The sequence below is a fragment of the Penicillium manginii genome (assembly GCF_028828005.1).
Source record: "Penicillium manginii strain IBT 31320 chromosome Unknown utg000005l:1.0-5665137.0:1.0-5668048.0, whole genome shotgun sequence".
Taxonomy (NCBI): Eukaryota; Fungi; Ascomycota; class Eurotiomycetes; order Eurotiales; family Aspergillaceae; genus Penicillium; species Penicillium manginii.
This window is the reverse complement of record NW_026643106.1, coordinates 3,475,802-3,497,721: the sequence shown is the minus strand read 5'-3', so window position 1 is coordinate 3,497,721 and position 21,920 is coordinate 3,475,802. Positions and strand designations below refer to the sequence as shown.

The window sequence follows — 21,920 nt, the reverse complement described above, 5'->3', positions numbered from 1 at the left end:
GAATGGCATCAACAAGAAACCCGGAATTGAAACTGTGGTTCTCACCACGATCGTGCTCCTTTGTCCCGCATGTTGCGCTGTGTGAAGCCGGGCTTAAGGCGGAGCTCATTCTCGCCGAAGCGGGGGCCCAAGAATTCAAATCGCTGAACCCCAAAGGCCGCGTGCCTGTTCTAGCGCTTGGCGATGAGATTATCACTGAAATGTCAGCCGTGCTGACCGGTATATCATCCTTGGCACCAGAGGCGCATCTCTTTGGACGAAGCTCATTGGAGACTATTCGTGTATACGAGTGGCTAAATTATTTGTCTACTACTGCTCATGCACAGTCATTCGCAAGCGTCTGGAGAACGGAGAGATTCACGAATGACCCTGATCTATATCCTTCAATCCAGTCTAGAGGAATGGAGAACATTAGGGATGTGTATGCACTGATCGAGGGAAAGCTTGCGGAGAGTGACTCGAACTATGCAGTGGGAAAGTTTTTCACAGTTGTTGATCCGTTTCTCGTTCTGCTTTATCTTTGGGCAGGAAGATTGAAGATTGAGATGGGAAATACATATCCCAAATACACTTTGTATGTAAATAGACTTTTGAGGAGAGAGTCTGTGATTGAAGCTGGCAAAGTACACGCGAATCTGGGTGCATAGGGATGATCGAAGATCCATAAACGACTGATGGAAATATACGGCTGGACTGAGAGCTGTGTGCTCAATTCAAACCCAATTCTGGCGTGTTGGATTTATTGAAACCTCTGTTCAATTGTATCGGATGAGGAGTTGTAATTACAATGTGCAGTGAATGAAGAATTCTCATCAAATCCAAAGCAGACAATGCAATCTAAGGCCCGACCTGTCAAAAATTGGAATATAAGCTACAAAATTGGAATAGCGAATGTCCACTGGTTGCGCAACTCGAGTTTGTAGATTTGTAATTTAGTCAATTACACCATAGGATTCCAGGCGGTGGCTCAAGAGCTCGTGGCGTTCTATAAATGATGGGTCGCGCCCCTAATATCTCATCGCTTTTTACTCTTTCTCCTCACCAAACAATCGTCTGATCACATTTCTCCCATATTTATCCTGGAAGAATTTCTGTAATCCCAAGGAATTTCCTCAAATGGCAGTTGCACTCCACGGGTGGCACCCCGGTGAGGTCGCCATACAGCGCCACCTCGGCTTTGCAGATGCAGTCAGCGATCGCTGGCCGATCGTCGCAAAAAGTATGCCAGATCAGCATCGTCTTTTTCACACTTCAAATTTGAACTTCATACCTGTCACCGTAATCGATAAACATGGTCGTCCTTGGGCTTCTATTATGGCTGGTGCGGGTGGCGAAATCGGCTTCGTGACGAGCCCAAATCCCGAAACTTTATCAATCATCGCTCATTTATGGAATGGTGACCCAATGCTGGAAACTGTAGCCTCATGGATGAAAGACTCAGGGCTATATGAGACTGACAATCACCTGATTGCTGGTTTGGGTATTGAATTGTCGACAAGGAGGCGCAACAAATTTGCCGGGAAAATCGAGAACATCCACCCCTTGGAAACTCGGATTTTCGATTTGAAATTAATGTGAATGAAGCTTTAGGGTAAGTCATATCTTTTGAATTCTCTAAATTTTTTCAGGCTTTCGTTCGAGTTTGACTGACCAGATCATCCGCAGAAACTGTCCTAAATACATCAACGTTCGCAAACTGGTCCCATTCGCACACGCACGGCCAAAGATCGTTTATCAAGTCGAGCACCTTCAACAATCCCAGAGACTTCCGCAATATCTAATCGATTTCATCTTGAACGCAGATACCGTCTTCGTAGGGTCTATCTACAAATCCCAGAAATCAACAGCATTTCAATTTCCGTCGCACGCAGGAATGAATGCCCGGGGTGGTCTACCTGGATTTCTCAGAGTAAGTCCGTCTGATGGGCGAACCATTGTGCTACCGGACTACTCCGGCAATCGATTTGTTTCAAGTCTTGGAAATATCGAGGCCACGGGTCTTGTTGGATTCACCATAGTCTCATTTACGACAGGAGATGTGCTCTACCTGACCGGCACGGCCCAGAATATCGTTGGCCAAGACGCTCTCAAAATAATGAAAAAGCATGCTGCAATCACGGTGATGCAGGTTTCTGGATTCACCTTCGTGAAGGATGCCCTGCCTCTTCGCCAAGAAGCTGGAACCTCAGTCGAGCGAAGTCCTTACAGTCCAAAGGTCAAGTACCTTGTTGAAGAGTCCGTAGCGGAATCAGGCGATAGTTTAGATTACAAGGCTGTATTGGAAAGTGCGGTACAGCTCTCTGACGATTTGGCTGTTTTCAAATTTAATGTTCCTCCGCACAAGGGATCAAAAAAGCTTGAAATACGACCAGGACAAGCCATCGCCCTAGACTTTATGGATTGGATTGGACCACCACAATACCAACACATGTCAAACGCCAAGCCAAGTCTCATCAATGATGACAGAATCCGTACCTGGACAGTCTCAAGTGCCCACGAGGACGGCGAAGCATCTTGGTTTGAATTGACGATGCGCGAACTCAAAGGAGGCGCGGTAACAGGCGCTCTATTTGATATTTTGAGAAAAGCAAATAAGCAATATGGCTCAACAATCACTCCAAGAAAAGCCGTTGCCGCCGAAGTTGTGGGCATCACTGGTGATTTCTATATTGGGCAAGATAATATCAATGCACTCTGGGTAGCTGGAGGAATCGGTGTCACACCTTTTCTGTCAATGTTGAGCGCACTTTCGACGCGAAATCGGCCGGGAAGATATGATATAACAATGGCCTTGGCAACAAAAGAGCCAATTCTCATGGTGAATCTACTGAGACCCCTCCTTGCGAGTCTACCATCAGATATTCGAATCGGGATTGATATATTCACGCATGAAAATGACCTCCAGTTGGATATAACTCAGGGAAAGAACCAGAAGATTTCTCTTCATCACGGCCGGATCCCCGCTGAGTACTGGGTTCAGGCCGCTGGAAATAGAGATATACTTATCTGTGGCCCAGGCGGGTTCGGGGACTCGGCGACGGAAGGATTGCAGGCCGCTGGCGTACCTTTGGAGAAAATACAACGGGAAGGGTTCTACTAGTACGGATTAGCCACCTGGGCAGCTTCATTTAATTAAGTGGTCTCAACAATGAAGAGTAATTTCCTTCCGATGTATTATAAATCAACTACCCCATCTGTTTGAGGGAGGTATCATGCTTCAACAGCAGTTTCAAGCAGAAGACGATTCCCGGCAATGTGGTCCTTGATCACTTGATTCAAATCAAACTCCGTGACACAACTCCAGTCCAACCACTTCTTCACAATAGGCCGTTCCATGAGCCAGTTAGGAGAAAATGGGTGCGGGTATATCTCATAATCCTCAATGAAAGGCTCAGTATCCTTGGTTGTATCTAACCAATGCGCAACTTTAGAAAGAGCGAATTGAGTGTTAGTTTCATCCAAAGAGCCTCGGAGACGTCCATAATATGCTTCGAAGCTTCGGCCGTCAATATCAGGTATGAAAACGGCAATCGTTCGCATGGAAGGGTGTACAAAACTTGTCCCATCAGAGGATGAATGTAAATCTCTCGTTTTGACTTCTTCTAACGATAACAGAAGATCAAGTGTTGCCGCAAATGGTTTGTTGTGGAAAAGCCCCTCTGGGCCAATATTTTCGAGCTCCTGAATTATCCAGCGAAGCCATGGGGCTGAAGGACAGCAGCGGCCCGCTAGATAGAGTAGCGGCGAAAACCCAATTCTTAAGTTCTCACATGTTATCATTGATTCGGAAGAGGATCGCTGGGAGATCGTCAAAGCGGTCCTTGTGTACCGCAGTAATTCATAGACATGGAAATATGAATCTAATTCGATTTTGTGGTCTTCGTCTCCTAGAAGACATAGTGCCCAGAGGAGACGCGCCTTGTAAAAGCTGTACAGTGCTAAAACAAGGCATGACTCCCAAGAACTATGCTTGTGAGGCAGTGGTGGGAATGGAAATTTATCCAGACCTTGATATGAGAACTCATCAAGGTCTAGATGGAATTCCTCTGCTTTCAGAGTTTGAAAGGCTGTTGAGTTATATGTCTTCCAGTCATCCAGAGCTTGCAAGAATGCTAGGATCTTTTCTTTCGAGACAGTCTTATAATGTGCGGCATAAACACACCATATAAGATGCTTGACATCAAGATCCGCAGAGGTGAATTCCAGTAGCTGTTGAATCAATACCGAGGAACAGCTTGCTCCCAATTCAAAGAACGAGGCAGGGAGATTGATCGTCAGCTTTTCTGCGTTCGACAGAAAATTTGGTTCCAATGGGCTGGGAAATGGCCTCACGATGCGACAAATCAACTCCAAGTCACGCAGAGAAGACTCAATCGGTAAGATGAAGTGGCTAGTCGGGTGTTTATCATGCGATTGCATTAAATGGGAATAGTATTGAGTCACTTGAGTATGGCGAATGGCGGCCGGAATATTTCCGGAAAAGCACTGTCATCTCATTTAGTTTCCCCGTACGCCATTAATGGAGACTCTCGACATACCTCGATATATGCCATAAGAATCATAACACCTACTGCCAGAGGTGTAGGGTTCTTTGACTGGTTCATTTCCCTTGACACTCCTTCAAGCGCTCTGATGTATGTCTGGATGGCAGCAATTTTCGTGTCTAGTCCGCGGTCGCGGTCGCTGCCATCTTGTTTCGAAAATAACAAGGTTGCGCGATGCATTGAACCTAGGGCGACGATAGCATCGAAGATCCATTCGGTCTCCCACGCCGCTTCACACAAATAATCTCTCCAGAAATGAAAGCTCTTTGGTGCGAACAAGACCGTTGAGGTTCTGTAGAGATATTGGTGGTATCCCAACATATCACGCGCTCGGGAGTGAGGTCGCTGAAATGGATTTGGATTGACTGGCAACGCCATCAAGGGTAATCCATCTTCGCGAGTTTTTGGCTGCACATACTCATGTTTAGTGAGACTTGCCGGAAGTGACGAACCGCCATTTTGAGCCTCTGTTGTGGTTGTGATTTGTCCCAGATGTCTGGTCTTCACCCGCCGTTTCTCCGCGTATCCAGTACATTCTATATTGGCAACCTCACAGCGTTCACAATCTGGCTTTCTCTCGTCGCATTTTACCCGTCTGGTGCGGCATGTCAGGCAGCCCGTCCTTCTCCTTCGTTTCTCGGTCATTGTGGCCACGGGGTTACCAGGCGAGTGATCTGTGTTGGTCGATTCAACCAGGCAACCCAATTGTCAAATCCAGCATATATCTTGCTTCGAGTCTTCTCGAATCGCCTGTTACTTCATATAGCATTCAGCGAGATAAGTCGAGACTCGAAGCGTTATCAGCGTCACGGTGGCAGTCGAGAGTTGTCAGATCAAAAAGTGATGAGTAATCCAGATGCTAAGTGGTCAAAATATTGGTGCCTTAAACTTTTGGCCGTAATAAAATGACAGGTTTATATCAGTCTCATGTAACAGCACTACTATCCCATCTGCTGCGTTGATACTACCTAGGTATAAAACTCATGAAAACTAATTTTCAAATACTATCTCATCTCCTTGCATCGCCCGGGTACCACAAGTTTGACCACATCCCATGCTAAGCTACTCAACATGGAAGTACCTCATGCCTTATTCTCAACTGTCTCTGCGGTAGCCTTTTCCGAATCTCCAGAGACCCTTGGGCCGGCACTCTCACTTGGACTACCTGTATCTTTAAGAGTCGTTTCCAAATTGGCAGAGCCAACGCATTTGTATCCAGCAAACTTTCGAGCGGGAAGTTGGAGTTCAAACTAAACCCGACTTTAGTTCCGTGCAATCTATAAAATCAAATCAAATCAAACTTACCATTTCATCAATCTCTTCGAGTGTGCGGCCTTTTACCTCTGGCAGATAAAAGTAGATAAATGCCGCAGCGATGAGGCAGGACGGGAACCAGATGTAGCCGTATTTTGGTCTGGGGATCATAATTAGTTCCCACGTATAATAGCTACCCATGGAGCAGTCTTCTTACCCCCAGTTGAGCGAGTCGGGATTGATAAAATACGGAGCGGTAAATGTGCATAGCCACTAATCGCTCAGTTATAAATCGAAAAAAAATTCCGCAATTCCATGTGTTTTTAGACGAAACTCACTGCTCCGAGGAAACCAATAGCTGCCGCAAAGCCGAATGTGTATGATCGAAGGCGCTGAGAAGGAAGCTCTCCACCAGATACCCATGCATATGTTGAAATCATTCCCTGGTGGGAAAAGTCAATAATCTTTTTCTGGGTCATACAGGTTGGAAAGGGTTGGCCTACATTGTATCCAAAAATGAAGATGACGGACAGCCCAACAATTGCCTTGCCCGTTGCCTGAGTACCCGGATGAACAGTATACAGCGCCGCGATAATCAACTGGCTAAAACCGCAAATGATGAGACCAACTGTCAAGAAAAGTCTCCTGCTTCCAATCTTGGTGATGACTGCAATGTTGATCATGATGGCCACGACGCCGAGCGCAGTTAATATGCAGCTGTTCTCGAACGCGTTTCCGACATTCGCCATTTCAAAGAAGTATGTTCCGTAAGCTATCAAGAGAACAAATTAGGATTTTTATCGCTTCCAATTTGTGGGTAGAGAAGAGCTTGTATATACCAATCATAAACATTGCGCCAGAAGCTGCTTGCGTACTCACAGCCGCGACAGACAATAACGTCCTCCGGCGATCGACTGGATTCGAGAACATATCCCAAACCGACACACCACTAGCCAAGTCCATCTCCAATTTTATCGCGTCATTTATCTCCTGCATCTCTTTTTCAACTGTTTCCTGGTCGGGCCTCAGCCATACCAGTGCCTTGCGAGCTTTTTCTTCCTTGTTATGCTGCAGTAACCATCGGGGCGATTCAGGAATGAAAAGCATTCCGATACATAGGAATGCAGGTATGATAAATATCAGACCCAACGGAATAATATAGCTGTTTTTTCCATCTATTTTCGCGGTGAAATTGTCGATAATTGTTCCGAGCAAGGAGCCGAAGGAAGTCCAGAATTGAAACATGCCTAACATGAGCCCACGGTATCGAGCTGGTGAGCATTCCTAGGAAATTTGATTGAGCTTGACTATCGGTTTTCTTTATCGATGGAAGAGACAAACCTGAATGTACAGCTGCGAGAAAGTCATCAAAAATCCGTTGCCCAGTCCGATAACCAGACGGCCAGCGTAAAGGCCCGCGATGGAATCCGTAGTCATCATCACCACATTGGCGACATAGATCAAGACAACTGAAATCCAAAGACATGTCTTCCTTCCAATATAAGTGGCGGTAGGTCCTATTCAAGTTTTCTCCGATCAATCTCTGCTCCTAACTACTAGTCCTTGTTCTAGGGTAGCCTACCAGCTGAACACGATCCCACAAATGCACCCAGAGTCATCAACGAAGAGATCAATTGCTGGCGCTCATGAGGAATATTCCATCCAAGAGCGGTGCTTGGAGCCGGCTCTCCAAAGACCTAAAATTCATAACCCTGGTCAGCGAGCCGTCGATCGAAACAGAGAAGTCGACACTTTCACCTTCAAGAACCCGACCATCGCCTGGAAACCTCCAATGAGAGTGAAATCAACCCCATACTGAAAAGGTGACATAGTAATCAACGAGCAAGCCATCAACGACTTCCAATGGAGCCGAAGCCCACTTTTCTCTCGATTGTCGCCCATGGTGTGTATAGTCCGTAAATGTGACCAAAGACAACAGTGACCGACGCGGATGATAAATAGGAGAGAGAGCTTCAAGCCAGTCTTCAAATGAGCATCACCTGCCCATTCATGATTGGCTTCAATGGGAACAACGCCTCATGCTGGAGAATATACCGAATTCGTCGCATTGCTGGCCTGCTCCATCAGTGGCGTATTACGATCGAGGCCCTTGCCAGATCTTCTGTGGGGCCATGCGGAGATTTGAGGTCTTTCCTTTGTAACATCGGGGAGGAAAGAAAGTGTCGGTCCCATGATTGCATCTTGCATTCAACCGATGCAGGCGCTGAGTGGCTGATTGTGGAGGAGGGGATGAGCCGGTGGATTGAAGCGACGCATTGGTTAAGACGTATCAACTTGTAACTCGCTTGAGCCAATTTCGGTAGCGTATGAAGGAGCTCATTGCCGATCGAACCCCCTCTCGCGCCTTTGGCGCAGGATGGCTTTGGGCATCGTGACTGCGTGAAGAAAGGAGCTTGGGCTCTCGGGACTACAGCTCCCCCGGCAGTTGGATTAGTATGTTTATCCCGGTTTCTATCGTATTTCCCTTGTTCTTTACTAGTCTTCTGGGGAAGTGGGTCGTCAATTCATGTTTTCCCTTTGCTTGAGCTGTCATTTGAACGGCAGGTTGTGGGGAAGATCAGCAAGAGAATGTGGAGAAGCGGGCCTCGGGCATTTCTGGTAATCTGGGGAAGTGGAGGGTTTCACGACTCGGAGACGAACGGCTCACATTTACTTAGCTCTGATGTTTGCAGCCTAGACTGAGAGGGTGCCGAAGAGTATTCTCCTGGAAGGCTGCTCAGGCATGACCCACCTGGTGACTATTGAAACTCGTATCAGATTCATATTTCGACCAGATCTGCAGTCGATTCACACGTGTTAGAGGCTGCATCATATCACAAGGCGTTGAGATGTACCCAGATAGATATCTCTACTACCATTCATGTGTCATGAATTAATAACCATACATCCCGGCTTATATACCTAGATAAATCCCTTAGTGCGAAGCAACTCTCCACTCCTTCAGAGCTTTTGTTGCAAAATGCACCTGGGCAGAATTTCCTGATAACCTTGGAAGTCCAGACCATCCACACCCAAGTTCTTCGCTTACGGTTATTCCCCTTACTCACACATTTTGGAAATTGCCAGGTGCTCACGATTCCGCACGGCTTTATATAGAGCTGACTCAAAGAAGGGCATCCCTAGCATCGATAAACAAGTCTTGCTCCGTCGGATTTCGATACCCAGCATCCACTGCCCTTTCAAAATACCACACCACGCCATTCATTCGCATTCGTCAGTGAAAGAGGGGTCGTACCACCAGTTCGTAGATCCGGGGAAGAGGACTCGGTTTCGAGATACGGCTTAATTTGTTGCAGTATGCCGTTCAAGGCAATTTGCAGTTCTCAATAGGGCTGACTGTCATGGTTTCTTGACCGGCCATTTGAGCGACTTGTGAAGTGTAGTCACAGCTGCCCGGAGGTCATGCATCTTATTTGATTATAGTTGTTTCCGAGTTCTCCGGGAATGAACCTGATTCTCTTGGCGATATGAGACAAGAAGAGGGGTCCAGAAAGCTCGTCATCCAGATAAACACGAGTATTGCTGGGATCAGAGAGACTCGTCGCTCGGGGACGGCGCATCCTACCTAATGCGAATTATATAAGGTAACGCATGATCACAATGGCAAAGACTCATTGGAGGCTGTACATGGCTAGTTCCCACAGATATTGAGGCTCTGAGGGCAGGAAACTGGAGCCAACAGAGGTGAAAAGAAAATAGAACCTCGAGTAAAATAAAATAACTAGGCGGTCATATCTCATCATCTTCGTAAAATCCAGCCAAATCCTAATTGTTCCCCGTATCCCACAGCTACCAGAATATGAGGCATGGTTTGTATGCAAAAGGCATTCATACACACTCATGTTCTGGCAAGCTTCTTCAACATTGACTAAGCCATAGTCCCTCGTCCAAACACGAGGAACTAGTATCAAAGGCAATCCTGAAGCACGTCATCTTATGCCACGAGCAAGCAGTGCGTCGTTCACAGGCACTGCGACGATTCTCGCCTCAAATAATTGGTTCGATCCGTCAGTAATAAAAGGTATACAGTCCCACAAAGGTGATATCACAAGAAGGTTGACTACCCCATCCAATCTTCCTTCAGGTATTCGGCGGACCGATCGGAACCCCTAGACCCCCAGTAGCCCACGGATTCTGCATAACGCGTGCGTTGAGGGCATTAACGTTATAGGTACCATCCTCGGAAACATCATTAGGGTTTCCGCCCGGCCCGGTTGGGGGGTGAGAAACAGAGTGTCTGGCAACAGGACTTTGGGTCGCGACTGGGTGGTGGCTCATATAAGCACCACCAGTGACATTCCCTTGATTGGGGAAGAAACTTTGGTTCAGGGACCCGCAGCTCGTACAGGTGAATTCAATCTTGAAATTCGTCATAATCATCTGGGTAGGAACAGCGGCGGGGTGGTCGCTGCGCGATGGATGGGGGTAACCTGATGGTTTGGGAAGGGGCTCTGGTCCAGCCAGGGGTAAGACAAGGGGGACAGGAACAGCATGGTATCCAAGTGCTGACTGTGATACCATAGGCTGTGTATCGTTATTCAATGAAGCTTGGTTGGGGGGGTCCAATCGGCGGTGGTTGCGGTATCTGCGGGCGAACAGCTTGGGCGGTGCCACGGGGCAGTGCTGGTGAATGCGGTGGATGCGGTAATTGAGATACATGGTTATGTGGAGAAGGAGTCGGATTCATAGCTTCGTCATCCATTAATGTTGGTGGGAGTGTCTCTGGGAGCCAGCGAGTCTCGGACATCGCCCGGTACGCTGGTTCGGGGTCTTCCTGTGATTCGGGTTGGGATTGAGATGGCGATTGCTGATCATCTACACTCATTTCCAAGTCCAGACTGTTATCGGCCTGACTATCAGCTTGTCGTGGCTGCAGCTTTATTAAGGCCCGTTGCGCCTGTCTCATGGAGATATCATATCCGTGATAACGCTTCACGGCATCGACGACCTCCTGGCCTGTAATCTTGCTTTTCATGTCAAATAGCTTTGGGATTTCTGTCAACAAGAAACGAACATGAGAGGCCTCCGAGCGCGCGGGGGTTGCCGCTGGTGTCTCTGCACTCCTTCGACAGCCGTGACTGTCTTGTAGACTTGTGATATAGGTCGAATTCTTGTTCGATCGGCAGACAACGCGGAAGTAGCAATTTGTGCCCGACCGACAACCAATCACCACGCTCTTCTTATTGCTTCGCATAACTCGAAGCTCCCAGTGTTGTCTTACTGATATAGTCCGAATCGCCGTCTTGAACTCTTCGAGAGAAGAGAACCGCTGGCCCGCGTGGAGCCCAGAGTACATCTCAGTCATGTCGGCAACGGCGGGGCACGCAGCAGGGAGGAGAACGACAGAGCAACTGAAGTTTCAGCCGCGACGGTACAGGGGATAACTTCCATCAGGGTTTGGATCGTGAATCGCACAGCCTCGAGTTCACGAGCTCAAGGAACTCAGGGACGCGGTGCTCGTTCAAGTGTGGAGCGGAGCGGAGCGCGCGCTGAGGGATGTTTAGCCTGTCATCGAGGAGTGTTATTAGTGTTAGATGGAATGTTTATCCAACACTTTTTGCCTTGGCTTAAGATTGAAAGGTTCGGGGGGGGGGAGTGAAGTGGTGGTGAGGAGTTGAGCTAGTTGAAACTCTGGGGAGAGCAAAAGGTCGGGGAACTTGCAGACCGCTCGCTCCTTCACTCACTTTTACTTTCAATTTCACTGGCTGGCAGCACCAGGTCCTATACAAGCACTGCATTCGAATTCTCTGAACTCTATTGAAGCTGCAATCCTCTTCTTTACTGTCTCATCATACATCACTCTCCAGTTATGGCTTCCTACGGCCTGCTGGGCCAGCAAGAAGAAGGTCGAGTTCGATCCCGCCAACCCCAGGCCAACCGCAACAGCTACAAGAACCCCCCCCCCCCCAAAGCTAACTCCAACTAGACGCCCTTCACAAATCGCGCCTTCTAAACGTCGAAGAAAAGCCCTTTAAGCGCATCTCCAAGCGCATCCTCAACCCAGAGTCCCTCGTCATCTCCAACACCCAGACCGCAACCCCTCCACCAGAAGACTCCTCTTCATCCTCACTCACCTCCGAAAAACAAAAACGCCTCGACGAATGGCGCCATTTCCGCGAAGATGTAACCCTAGACTTCGTAGCCTTTGAAGGCAGCATCGCGCGCATCCAATTCCTCCTGACAAGCAACGAAAAAGAGCGCGAGCGCTACGCGACCGAAAAACTCCGCATCCTCGAAACAATGCAATCCGTCCGCGGCAACACAGCCGAACTACGCGCCCAACTAGACGAAGCACAGCGCCTCCTTGCCTTGCGGAAAAGCTACGACGAACTCGCCGACAAGATCACCAGCAACAGGCTGCTCAAGCCGCGCGAAGACCAGCAGGCCAATCTGCAAAAACTCGAGTCGGAAATCACCGAGCTGGAGAAGGAGAGCAAGGATTACGCTATGACTTGGGCGGAGCGCCGCGAGCAGTTTGGCCGCATTGTTGAGGAAGGTATGCAGCTTCGTCGGCTGATTCGTGATGAGAAGGAGGAGGTTGAGCGGAGGGAGGGGATGCAGGAGGGGGAGGATGGGGATGAGGGCGATGCCAATTCCAAAGGGAAGATTAGTGCTGCTAATAGTCCTCGTCCGGAGGCGGAGGGGGGGCTCGACTCCGTCGCAGAGTCAGGATGAAAGTGGGCGGTTGCAAGTTGAGAAGGGTGGGAATGCGAGAGGGGTGTCGCCGCTGCGAAATGCGACAAGTGTGCAAGGCGAAAAGTCTCGGTCTGATCAAGAGGATACAAATATGATGGATGAGGGTGAAGTGAGAGACGATGAGACGGGCAACCACTCTGATCTGGAGGAAGGCGAAGAATTGCCCGATGACCGAGACGGGGGGGAGCATATGGATACCACCTGAAGATTTCAATATAAATGTCTTTTACTAGTAGCATGGAGTTTAGGGTCTGACTGGGGGCGTTGGTTGCTGCTCTTGTTCTTGGTCATTGGCAATCAGGAGTTTCATAGTTTCAAAATACATATGCATGCATTCAAGTTTTGAGTTATTACTAGTACTAGTATGGATGCCTAGGAGCATCTGGGTATTTCTTTTCTTTATTGAATCCTTTTGAATCCTTGAGGGATTTCGCTCAAGAGATCTCCCGCTCAGCGGTCTTGGCCTTCGCGATGGCTTCTTTCGCGGCGGTGATGTGCGCAACATTGCTCTCGGCGCCCTTCTGACCCTCTTCGGTCTATAGAAGCGTCAGTATTGATTGACGGCAGGTATTCAAGACAAGGAGAAGTGGGTTTCAAACTCACAATCAAGGTCTGTAGGTCAGCCACAGTGCTGGCGATCTTGGTCTTCAGGGTTGGCAAGACCTTCTTGGTTTCCTCGAGGGCCAGGTGCTATTTCAATCAGCCTTTATTCAACAACATAATCCATGGCACAGCCAAAAAACTTGCTCATTCAAAGGGAGCTCGTTCAATAGTGAAAACACCATGATGAACACATACCTCTTGCTTAATCATGTACTCCTGGTTCTCATCTTCGCCGGCCTGTGCACCCTCCAGCTTCTTGATACGGGCCTCCTGTTGGATCAACTCATTGTGATAAGAAGCCTCTTCCTTAACTAGGCGAATGACCGAGGAAGTGGTGATTTCAAGTTGAGAGCGAGGAGCCATGGTGAGTGAGATAGAGCTAGTGGGTAGTCAGTATGGTTTTAAAAGCAATTGATTTCAAGTGATGATGCTAGTTATGGGTTCAAAAGAGGCTAGTCTCCTCAGTTCAGTCAGCCTGCTAGCAACCATGCAAATGGCATCTGGCGAGGATCATCCATGCAGCATGCCGCCGCGGGGTCTCGAGATATTTCAATTTGCACAATCAAGCTCACCCCAAGCCTCTGAATTGGAAGTCAAACATGTGAAAATAGATAGAAACACTCACATATGAGGACTGGTTAATTTTCTTTTCTTTTCCTCTGGTCTCGAGCAATTCGTGATGTTGATTAAAGGTGGCCAAGACTCGAAGCGCTGCCCCTCTGGTAGCACGTGATGAGTGATATCAGGTTTGTCTTGTTTGCATTCAACCTGGTCACGTGTATATCATGTGATAGGCTACTAGGAGATGAATGGAAATGGAACTTGTGAAGGACTCGATGTCTATAATTATTATATTCACATTGCAGGCAGGTATCAAATATCGCATGGTATTCGAAAAGGCACTGCGAAACTGATAGTCACCAAAGTATATAGGATACCCTAAGGTACCTTAAGGTAAGGTAGTTGGACGATACGGAGTACAATGCGATAACTTGAAGATGATATAACTACCTTATAGGCAGACATGGTAATCAAATTGATACTAGAATTTGCGACACTGAATATAATTTCAATTTGATATATCATAGCTCCTTCTAGGCTCTCAACAGAAATAGTAATCATCTCCTATTTGATTGTCCTCAAATCACCTCAGCCACCACTTCGACTCTATGGCAAAGTCATCTGGCCGCAGCCTCGGCCAATAAGCGCCCCGTCTCGAAGCTCCTTGCCATGCTCACTCCGCCCCGGCCGCATCAAAGAAGCAGGATCTCATCAATCCCCCAGTTCTTTTCGTGCTGTTTTCATTTTCTTGTACACTTCCGATGTCACCTTTTTACCTTGCATAAACCGGTCGAATTTGCTGTCTTGAGCCGACCATGCCAGTCCCATCTCTCAAACACCTGGCGACAGCCACAGCAATCAAGCATGTCAAGAGTAAGTGGTTGGAATCTTGGGCTGAGATGCCATTCTATCGAATCTTTTTTTTTCCTTTTAATCTAATCTGTTTCTATCTTCATTTAGTGCTGGACGATATCGGCAGCTTGCCCTATGCCCTTGCTCGCCCCGTGCTGCTCAAAGTCGACAACCCCGAGAAGCTGGTAAGTGGTTCATAAGGAACTCCTTTCCTACCATGGTCTTGATACAGATATACCAGTTCACACACCACTGCTTATAAAACCATGCTAATCTATCCCCTTTCGTCTAAACTAGCATTCAATGGAACTCCTCTCCCCACACCTCGCCGAAGAAGACCAAGAATTATGGCTCGAGTTCATAAAACGCGACATTCCCCAATGGGACACCTATGATATCCCACAGCAATCCAATCAGTGGTACGACATCTACTGCGACCTCCGCGAAGAAGTCCAGCGCTCCCTCGACGCCGACGCCGAGAAATTAAAGATGGCCATCGACGGCATCCAGTCCGAAAAGGCCCGCCTAACCCCCAAAATAATCGCCGGACCTCGAGGCAAACACAGACCAAGCGTGAGACAATTCTACGCCTCCAAAGATCGCAGAATGGGGGGAATCCCCCCCACCCTCCAATAAATCCAGCGGCAACAACAACAGCTCGGACTCATCCTCGAGCTTCACCTTCGGCAGCTCCTCCCGCGTATCCGGCTTCGGCTCCGCAGGCTCCAAACCACCCAAGAAATCTATATTCGCGCCCCAACGCAGAAACAACGCCCTGGCCATCCCAACAAAACACCTCAGCACCCGCGCCTCCCTCGTGAAGAAAGCCCCGCGCTCCCTAATCGAAGAACATCGACGGCCCATGGACCCGCCTGCGCCAACTTCGTCAGGCTCATCCTCATCATCGCGACGAGACAGGGAGGCAGGCGTGCTAACCCAATCAAACGGACGGGCTCGACCCGGCAGTATGCCCGTTTCATCCAACCCAGCCTTTGGTCCCAAGAGTGCCGCGTTGGCGGAGCGAGAGGCCCGTTTGCAAGCTATCGCCTCAGGCAAACCTCTCCCCACCCATAGCAGTGCCGACTCAAAGAATCCCACTTCTCGAGATGCCCCCGCCTCACCAGCTAAGCGGCCGATTCTCAAACGACGTGCTGTTTCTCCCCCGACGTCTGTACCTGTGACTTCTCAGGCTTCGCCGCCGCCGCCCGCGCCCCGTCCGGCTGTTATTCGTAAACGTCCGGATAGTGTGTTTATCCAGCCGAAGCGTAAACGAGCTGGGTGAAGCGTGGTTTTTGATACCTGTATCACCTTGGCTTAAATTCCCAGTTTGGTCGCGGGACTCACGTCCTCCAAGGAGGCAAGAAGGCCCACGGCCTTTGGCGCAAACCATAAGTCCTCTCTCTCCCCCTCTGGAGAAGAGGCCGCTATATACCAACAATGGCTGGTCTGATACCGCCGTCTCGCTGGGTCACATATATCAGGCAGGCACGTCTTTGTCTCTACCTTAGCCAGGACTCTGCTGCAAACTCAGGCCGTAAGAGGACAGGAGAGCTTGGCTGTGATGTCGCTTTCTGCCGCTACTGCTCTGCTCACACCGGCTCTTGAGTATCGACACCGTCCACCCACCCACCCACTCCATCGGAGAAATAATGTCCATGCGGTATACCACCGCTAGCCTCACTCTACAATCAGCTACGGATGGGAAAGCCCAAACAATATCGCCACATGGGGTAGGAACTGCTACAGAACCAATTGCATCGCCGCATCCGTTATACACGTACACCCCTCCGAAATACATCACATCTTCCTTGGAATACACTTGGTGTCTAGAATTTGATAGCGGGATCAGAAGGTTTTATGTACAATTTTACAATCTGAGTCTTTCCTCCGTCCACGTTTGGAACATAAACTAGAGAAATGCAAATACCCGATAATCCCGATAATGAGAGCAGCCTCGTCCCAAGGCAGAAGAAATACAGACAAGGTGATAGAGTCAACTTGAAATTACCAACCCAGAAATACCGAACCGGGGTGAGCAAAGCAAGAACAAGGAGAGAAATAACCAAGGGAAAAAAAAAAGAAATCGCTTAATAAAGATGCATTGCGCTCGCGCCTAATGTTCGGACCGGGGTGCTTAACTCAGTCGCATTGCTAAAGGAACTTGAACACATAACAAATGGTATCGGTATTGGTATCGTATCTCGGGGAATAGGACTGCTTCAAGTTGCTCGCAACTTCGATCTCGACTTTGACTTTGACTTTTGACTTCCTCACTTCCATTCTACTAGTAAACTATACCAGCAGGTCACGGCTCTAGGTTCACAGGCCACCGCGCAGGGCGAGAACAAGGTGCAAAGTTGCGCCGCCGGTTAGGCTGTATTCGGATGCTGTCTTGTCGTCGGCCCTTGAGAGAGGAGGGGGTTATTAGCTTGTTTCTGTCTGCCTGGTGTGGATGGGTTGTTTGCTGTAGCGCGCGAAAGAGGAAGTGAAGTGAGGTGAAGTGGGAGTGGGAGTGAGGGTAGGTGAGGGGCGTACATTTGCTTTCCGCCGAAGATGAGTCGTTGTTGGACTGGGGGGGATGCCCTCCTTTTCTTCGACGCGCTCCTTTATCCGGGCAACCTGGTGTTTATATGGATTAGTTATCTGGTGGGCTGATTGGTTGTGTGGTGGGAGTTGGATGTAGGAATGCTGGTTTGGTTGCGGAGGTCGCGTGTAGCATGCGGGTAGGCGGGTAGGCGGGTAGGTAGGTAGACAGGTAGGTTGGCGGATATGTACTCACCTTGTAGTCGGGCTCGATGTCCAGCTCGATTTCCTTGCCAGTGAGGGTGCGGACTCTGAAGGTGGACGTGTTAGCGGGTGATGATCGGCTGGTGCAATGGCGGGGAAAGGGGACGGTGGAGACTTACTTGATCAGCATGTTGAATAGGTGATCACTTTTGTATGAGGAGATAGAATGAAGGAGCAAGGATTGCAAGCTCGCTGGTGGGATTGGAGAAGAGTGGACTGGGGGAAGGAAGAGAGAGCCGCGTTGGCGGGGTCTGGTGGGGCGGAAGGAAGCCTGATTGCCTGATTGATAATGAGGCTACTCGTGCCCAGTTGGATATGTGTATTTGAGGTGGTCTCTAGAAAGAATCAGAGTATCTTCAGTTATTCTAAGTTATCTTAGATCTTAGAATAACTTGAATAGATCGAATATACCTAGGGGCGGGTTAAGTACCGCAGATGGATGTGACGTACGGGCCAGAATATTCTCCGAGTGCCAAGCTATCCATGGATGGTTGGAGATGTCTGTTCTTTTGTTTTATTTCCAAAAGTGGTTTTCTGTCTCTTGGGTAATTTGAATCTTATTGTTTGTTTGGTATACTAGAGATATCACATATAGTATTTTTTAAGAGTTGGGGTTGCCCAGGTGTGAATTCAATACTAACTAGGCACTGTCAGGTAAATAGTAGACCTTCCGATATATATTATCCCACGGACTCACTCAACATCCGCCAGTGTCAACTTGAAAGTACCTACTACTAAGTTGAGGTAAAATATAACTGGGACACCAATAATAAATCCTTACTAGTACATCCTGATAATTTCAGAACTAGAGCCCTGGAGTATCACTTGGAGTGTTTTATGGGATTCCCTCCAGCTATACTGCCCTACAGTACAGTATATAGTCACGTGACATGACTCAGCAGCACCCCGAATCACCCAAAGTGGATTAGCGTGTACCCGAATAGGGCCTAAGCGAAACGAATCCCACAACCCAAGTTATCCGCCTCGATCTTCTCCGAACGACAACTAACGACACCCACCACGCAAGCCGGCAAGTTCAGTCAAAATGGTAAGACACTTTCCTTCAGGTTTCCGTGTCATCCAGTCTCCGTTCGAAATACCTGGGACCTTTGCGTCCTCGTGAAGATATTGTGCGCCCGGGATCTCGAATTATGTGTGCGTTCAACAATGTGTGCGGCCAACCTCGAATTCAATTTCACCAAATCACCCCGGACCGAGACCCTCGCAACCCGTCATAGCCTCCTACCGTCGTCGAGAAAATGAATGTATCAAGAGAGCGCTCGGCGGGAAATATACAACAATTCGATATCGACTCAAAAATCGACCAGACAAGATGGATCCAGACCCCGAGGCGATAAACCAAGCTGGTAAAAACTTGGAGAGTTGCGACCGGCTGACTGGGAGACAAGGGGAACCAGAGACATTGAATCGAACATGCCACGAATAACCATTGGTTACTTCCGCTGTCATTTTTTGCTCTGGCTTCCCTCGTTTCCCTCCCTCCGGTCCCGCGCCCGCACGAGCTACCCGCCCGCACACACACATATATTCCACATATCACACATCCCACCCGCGATCGCGATTTCGAACCCAGACTCGGAGACACTGCAACTTGAAACCCTCCCACTCTCACGCGTGACCCGAAGCTCATACTCTACGTCTAGGTCAACATTCCTAAGACCCGCCGGACTTACTGCAAGTCCAAGGAGTGCCACAAGCACACCCAGCACAAGGTCACCCAGTACAAGGCTGGCAAGGTGAGCAAAAGCCCCTCCACCCCGGGACCCATGAGATCCAGCGCACTGATATTCATACTCTCTCCAGGCCTCCCTGTTCGCCCAGGGTAAGCGTCGTTACGATAGAAAGCAGAGTGGTTACGGTGGTCAGACCAAGCCTGTCTTCCACAAGAAGGCTAAGACCACCAAGAAGGTTGTCCTGCGTCTTGAGTGCACTGCTTGCAAGGCCAAGAAGCAACTCGCCCTGAAGCGCTGCAAGCACTTCGAGCTTGGGTACGTTTTCACCCCCTCACCCTCCCTCCCTCTCGCCTCTACATCTACCTCACGGTTGAAGATGGGGTCGAGAGTGGATTGTACCCCGTACACGACGATGCTAATATTCCTTCCTTCTACAGTGGTGACAAGAAGACCAAGGGTGCTGCTCTTGTCTTCTAAGCGTGGAATTTCCTTGTTCGGCTTGTGGGTTTCGCATTGCATCCTTCGCTGTGTTTGCGGAGGACATATGATGGCAATGGAAAAAAGGAAATAGGATTTCATACCTTCAAAACAACTCAATGATTACCATATGATGTTTGCATATTCGACTGTAGATAGGTGGTTGGTGTAGACTCGGGTGTTTCCAACGTCTGTAGTGTCTGGAATGGGCGAGCCCTTGTGTGCTCTAATTCAGTCATGTCCCACTTACTGCGAAACAAAGTCCACCTTGGAAGTCTGCTCAAGGTCAGGACCTTGGAAATCTAGACCAGGTAGGTACTCAGCAGTAGTTGGTTTTCCAGGGCGAAATGTGGTTTGCTGTCATGCTACTCCAAGTATTTCATCCTGCCGTTTACAATTTGACACGCTTTGACTCCATGATTCACGCCCGTCTGGGCAGGTGTTGCTCCAGATCAAAGTACTTCGAGTTTGACAAGTAGCGGGCATACTTTGATTTGACATTTCAACGTCGCTCGCCGTACTATTTCTCTACTATTTCTCAACTCCCTTCAACATGGCACCGAAACTCTCAACAATAGAGCAGGCTTGCAGACAAAACTCGGTGTGACTCCCCTTACCAGCGTTGAACTGGCCCAGGCATATCTTAAGAAAATTGACAAACATGGTCAGCGAGGTACGAAGCTGAACGCGATGATTTCCATTGACCCCGAGCATACTCTGACGGAGGGATCAGCATAGCTTGACCGCGAGCGAGCGACGGGAGCGAGAGGCTCATTCCACAGTATACCCATTCTGGTCAAGGTGTATCTTTTCAAGTACGCATGTACTTTGGGGACTCAACTGGCCTCGCATAGGATACCATTACGACACAATCCTCCCTCGAACTTGGAACGTGTTGGATAGTTTTGCATTCAAGAATTAGATTCCCCAAAGAGCGTAAGCAATTGAAGCTTGGCGGAATGAGGTCAAAGTTCCGGCCTAAAACGATTGAAGAGATTATCAAATTTAACTTGGACCATAGAGAGCTGGGGTTGATAGAGATTATGTATTACACTCTGCATGTGTTCCATTATGCTGACTGCTATCCCCCTAAGCCCACCCAGATCAGAACCAGTTGCTAAAAGCTTCCCGGGAGTCTTTATCACAACAGCTATATGAGACCGTCAAGGGGCGGATCAAGTGGATCTACAAAGACAGTGGCATACAAAACTGTTCTGTGAGTAGAACTTGAATGTCATTTTCTTCCTTATCTCGGTATAATGGCTCAGTCTGGTAGAGAGGTCCTGTTGTTGCAGTGCCTTCCAGGCTCCCTTCCCGCCGCGTGTTTTGCCCTCTCGGATACAAGATGATACCTGATCAGACCTTAGATTTTCTCAATATAACTTGAATGTTGCTTTTGTTGGACTAATAAAGGTGCTAACGGCTCACATTCCACTGACTAGACAAATATGGTAGAATTCGTGCTGATCTTGCTTTTATGAGCAGTTCGCATGGCCAACGGATGAATCACGCACTCGAAGAGTCGGAAGCGGTATATCTGGGTCCAGGATATTTTGATCCGTTTGGAGCGTTGTGATTTCGGGTTTACTGCCTAATTCCACAAGAATTCATGGGATTATTGATCTGAACATCACAAACAAGATACCATCAAGGTATTGGATTTGAGAAATCTCCCAAAGGAGCACATAGAAATCATCTACGATGTGACAGAAAGCGAATACAGCCGTGTGTGTAGCTAAAAGGAGAAGAAATAGAAAAAAAAAAGCCATTTCGAATGACAGTAAAGCTGGACCAAATCCCCCCCCAGACACTCGGCTCTCTTCGGACACGCTCATGATACTCATTCGAAGACCCTAGCGGTCGCAGAACTAGATTCTTCAAGCCACAGCCAAGCATCGGAGTTCCTCCAGATCACCTATCTAGCCCATCCTGGCGATTAAATGCGAACGGCAAAGGGCGTAACCTATCCCCAACGCGGCAACTCGCGAGTCATGCCCTTCACCTCCCCACACCCCCACGCCGAGACTCCCAAAGCTAAGACCAACCGTCTCCAACGACCCAATAAAAAGCCATGAAAACCGAATACCCCAGAGAACACTCCCAAGGATGCTTTATACAAAGTTTCGCTCGTCCAGGAGCAGCACCAACCGAAGCTGATCTGCTCGTATCTCGCTTCCCCGGATAGCGAGCGCGCCCCCGCATTTGGCAGAATATCATTGCCATCTCGGCTCTCCTCCGAGAAAGATGGCTGGCACCAACCGTGTCACCCACCTCGGGCCATCGGACAAGGACCGTGTGTCATCGTGATAGATAATGTCTAGTCAGCCGCTGTCTGGAATGAAGAATTCCCCACACTCCACCTCCGCCTTTTCTCTTTCCCCGGACCTCAATCAGATCTCCCTTTCTAGCGATTTGATTGCACGACACTCCA

At 48.7% G+C, this 21,920-nt stretch overlaps 11 protein-coding genes across 11 annotated transcripts; 5 read left to right on the top strand and 6 right to left on the bottom strand.

Moving 5' to 3' along the window:
- Positions 1–2: 2 nt before the first annotated feature.
- On the top strand, positions 3–647 carry N7533_007680 (glutathione S-transferase family protein; the record flags this gene model as incomplete). The annotated part of the gene is made up of 1 exon (XM_057104330.1): positions 3–647. One exon carries the CDS (start codon positions 3–5, stop codon positions 645–647), a length of 645 nt encoding a protein of 214 aa, XP_056959287.1.
- A 469-nt stretch (positions 648–1,116) lies between these two features.
- On the top strand, positions 1,117–3,100 carry N7533_007679 (putative oxidoreductase, FAD-binding; the record flags this gene model as incomplete). Its single annotated transcript, XM_057104329.1, has 2 exons — positions 1,117–1,574; positions 1,666–3,100. 2 exons carry the CDS (start codon positions 1,117–1,119, stop codon positions 3,098–3,100), a joined length of 1,893 nt encoding a protein of 630 aa, XP_056959286.1.
- A 110-nt stretch (positions 3,101–3,210) lies between these two features.
- N7533_007678 (Zn(II)2Cys6 transcription factor domain-containing protein) lies at positions 3,211–5,189 on the bottom strand (the record flags this gene model as incomplete). The annotated part of the gene is made up of 2 exons (XM_057104328.1): positions 3,211–4,368; positions 4,539–5,189. 2 exons carry the CDS (start codon positions 5,187–5,189, stop codon positions 3,211–3,213), a joined length of 1,809 nt encoding a protein of 602 aa, XP_056959285.1.
- Positions 5,190–5,626: 437 nt separating this feature from the next.
- N7533_007677 (Maltose permease) lies at positions 5,627–7,235 on the bottom strand (the record flags this gene model as incomplete). Its single annotated transcript, XM_057104327.1, has 7 exons — positions 5,627–5,767; positions 5,850–5,958; positions 6,016–6,071; positions 6,137–6,241; positions 6,302–6,570; positions 6,638–7,082; positions 7,140–7,235. 7 exons carry the CDS (start codon positions 7,233–7,235, stop codon positions 5,627–5,629), a joined length of 1,221 nt encoding a protein of 406 aa, XP_056959284.1.
- Positions 7,236–9,899: 2,664 nt separating this feature from the next.
- N7533_007676 (uncharacterized protein) lies at positions 9,900–11,124 on the bottom strand (the record flags this gene model as incomplete). Its single annotated transcript, XM_057104326.1, has 2 exons — positions 9,900–10,343; positions 10,417–11,124. The coding sequence occupies 2 exons, from the start codon at positions 11,122–11,124 to the stop codon at positions 9,900–9,902; spliced, it is 1,152 nt and encodes a 383-aa protein (XP_056959283.1).
- Positions 11,125–11,628: 504 nt separating this feature from the next.
- Positions 11,629–12,720, top strand: N7533_007675 (uncharacterized protein; the record flags this gene model as incomplete). Its single annotated transcript, XM_057104325.1, is given in 3 exon segments — positions 11,629–11,665; positions 11,746–12,429; positions 12,443–12,720. The coding sequence occupies 3 exon segments, from the start codon at positions 11,629–11,631 to the stop codon at positions 12,718–12,720; spliced, it is 999 nt and encodes a 332-aa protein (XP_056959282.1).
- Positions 12,721–12,949: 229 nt separating this feature from the next.
- On the bottom strand, positions 12,950–13,481 carry N7533_007674 (putative tubulin-specific chaperone Rbl2; the record flags this gene model as incomplete). The annotated part of the gene is made up of 3 exons (XM_057104324.1): positions 12,950–13,051; positions 13,119–13,205; positions 13,314–13,481. The coding sequence occupies 3 exons, from the start codon at positions 13,479–13,481 to the stop codon at positions 12,950–12,952; spliced, it is 357 nt and encodes a 118-aa protein (XP_056959281.1).
- Positions 13,482–14,494: 1,013 nt separating this feature from the next.
- On the top strand, positions 14,495–15,813 carry N7533_007673 (elongin A domain-containing protein; the record flags this gene model as incomplete). The annotated part of the gene is made up of 4 exons (XM_057104323.1): positions 14,495–14,552; positions 14,640–14,716; positions 14,829–15,104; positions 15,130–15,813. 4 exons carry the CDS (start codon positions 14,495–14,497, stop codon positions 15,811–15,813), a joined length of 1,095 nt encoding a protein of 364 aa, XP_056959280.1.
- Positions 15,814–16,836: 1,023 nt separating this feature from the next.
- Positions 16,837–17,448, bottom strand: N7533_007672 (NEDD8 family protein RUB1; the record flags this gene model as incomplete). Its single annotated transcript, XM_057104322.1, has 4 exons — positions 16,837–16,935; positions 17,067–17,150; positions 17,311–17,365; positions 17,438–17,448. The coding sequence occupies 4 exons, from the start codon at positions 17,446–17,448 to the stop codon at positions 16,837–16,839; spliced, it is 249 nt and encodes an 82-aa protein (XP_056959279.1).
- A 915-nt stretch (positions 17,449–18,363) lies between these two features.
- N7533_007671 (60S ribosomal protein eL42) lies at positions 18,364–19,489 on the top strand (the record flags this gene model as incomplete). Its single annotated transcript, XM_057104321.1, has 4 exons — positions 18,364–18,366; positions 18,983–19,075; positions 19,143–19,327; positions 19,450–19,489. 4 exons carry the CDS (start codon positions 18,364–18,366, stop codon positions 19,487–19,489), a joined length of 321 nt encoding a protein of 106 aa, XP_056959278.1.
- A 531-nt stretch (positions 19,490–20,020) lies between these two features.
- N7533_007670 (uncharacterized protein) lies at positions 20,021–20,280 on the bottom strand (the record flags this gene model as incomplete). The annotated part of the gene is made up of 2 exons (XM_057104320.1): positions 20,021–20,131; positions 20,206–20,280. 2 exons carry the CDS (start codon positions 20,278–20,280, stop codon positions 20,021–20,023), a joined length of 186 nt encoding a protein of 61 aa, XP_056959277.1.
- Positions 20,281–21,920: the final 1,640 nt, after the last annotated feature.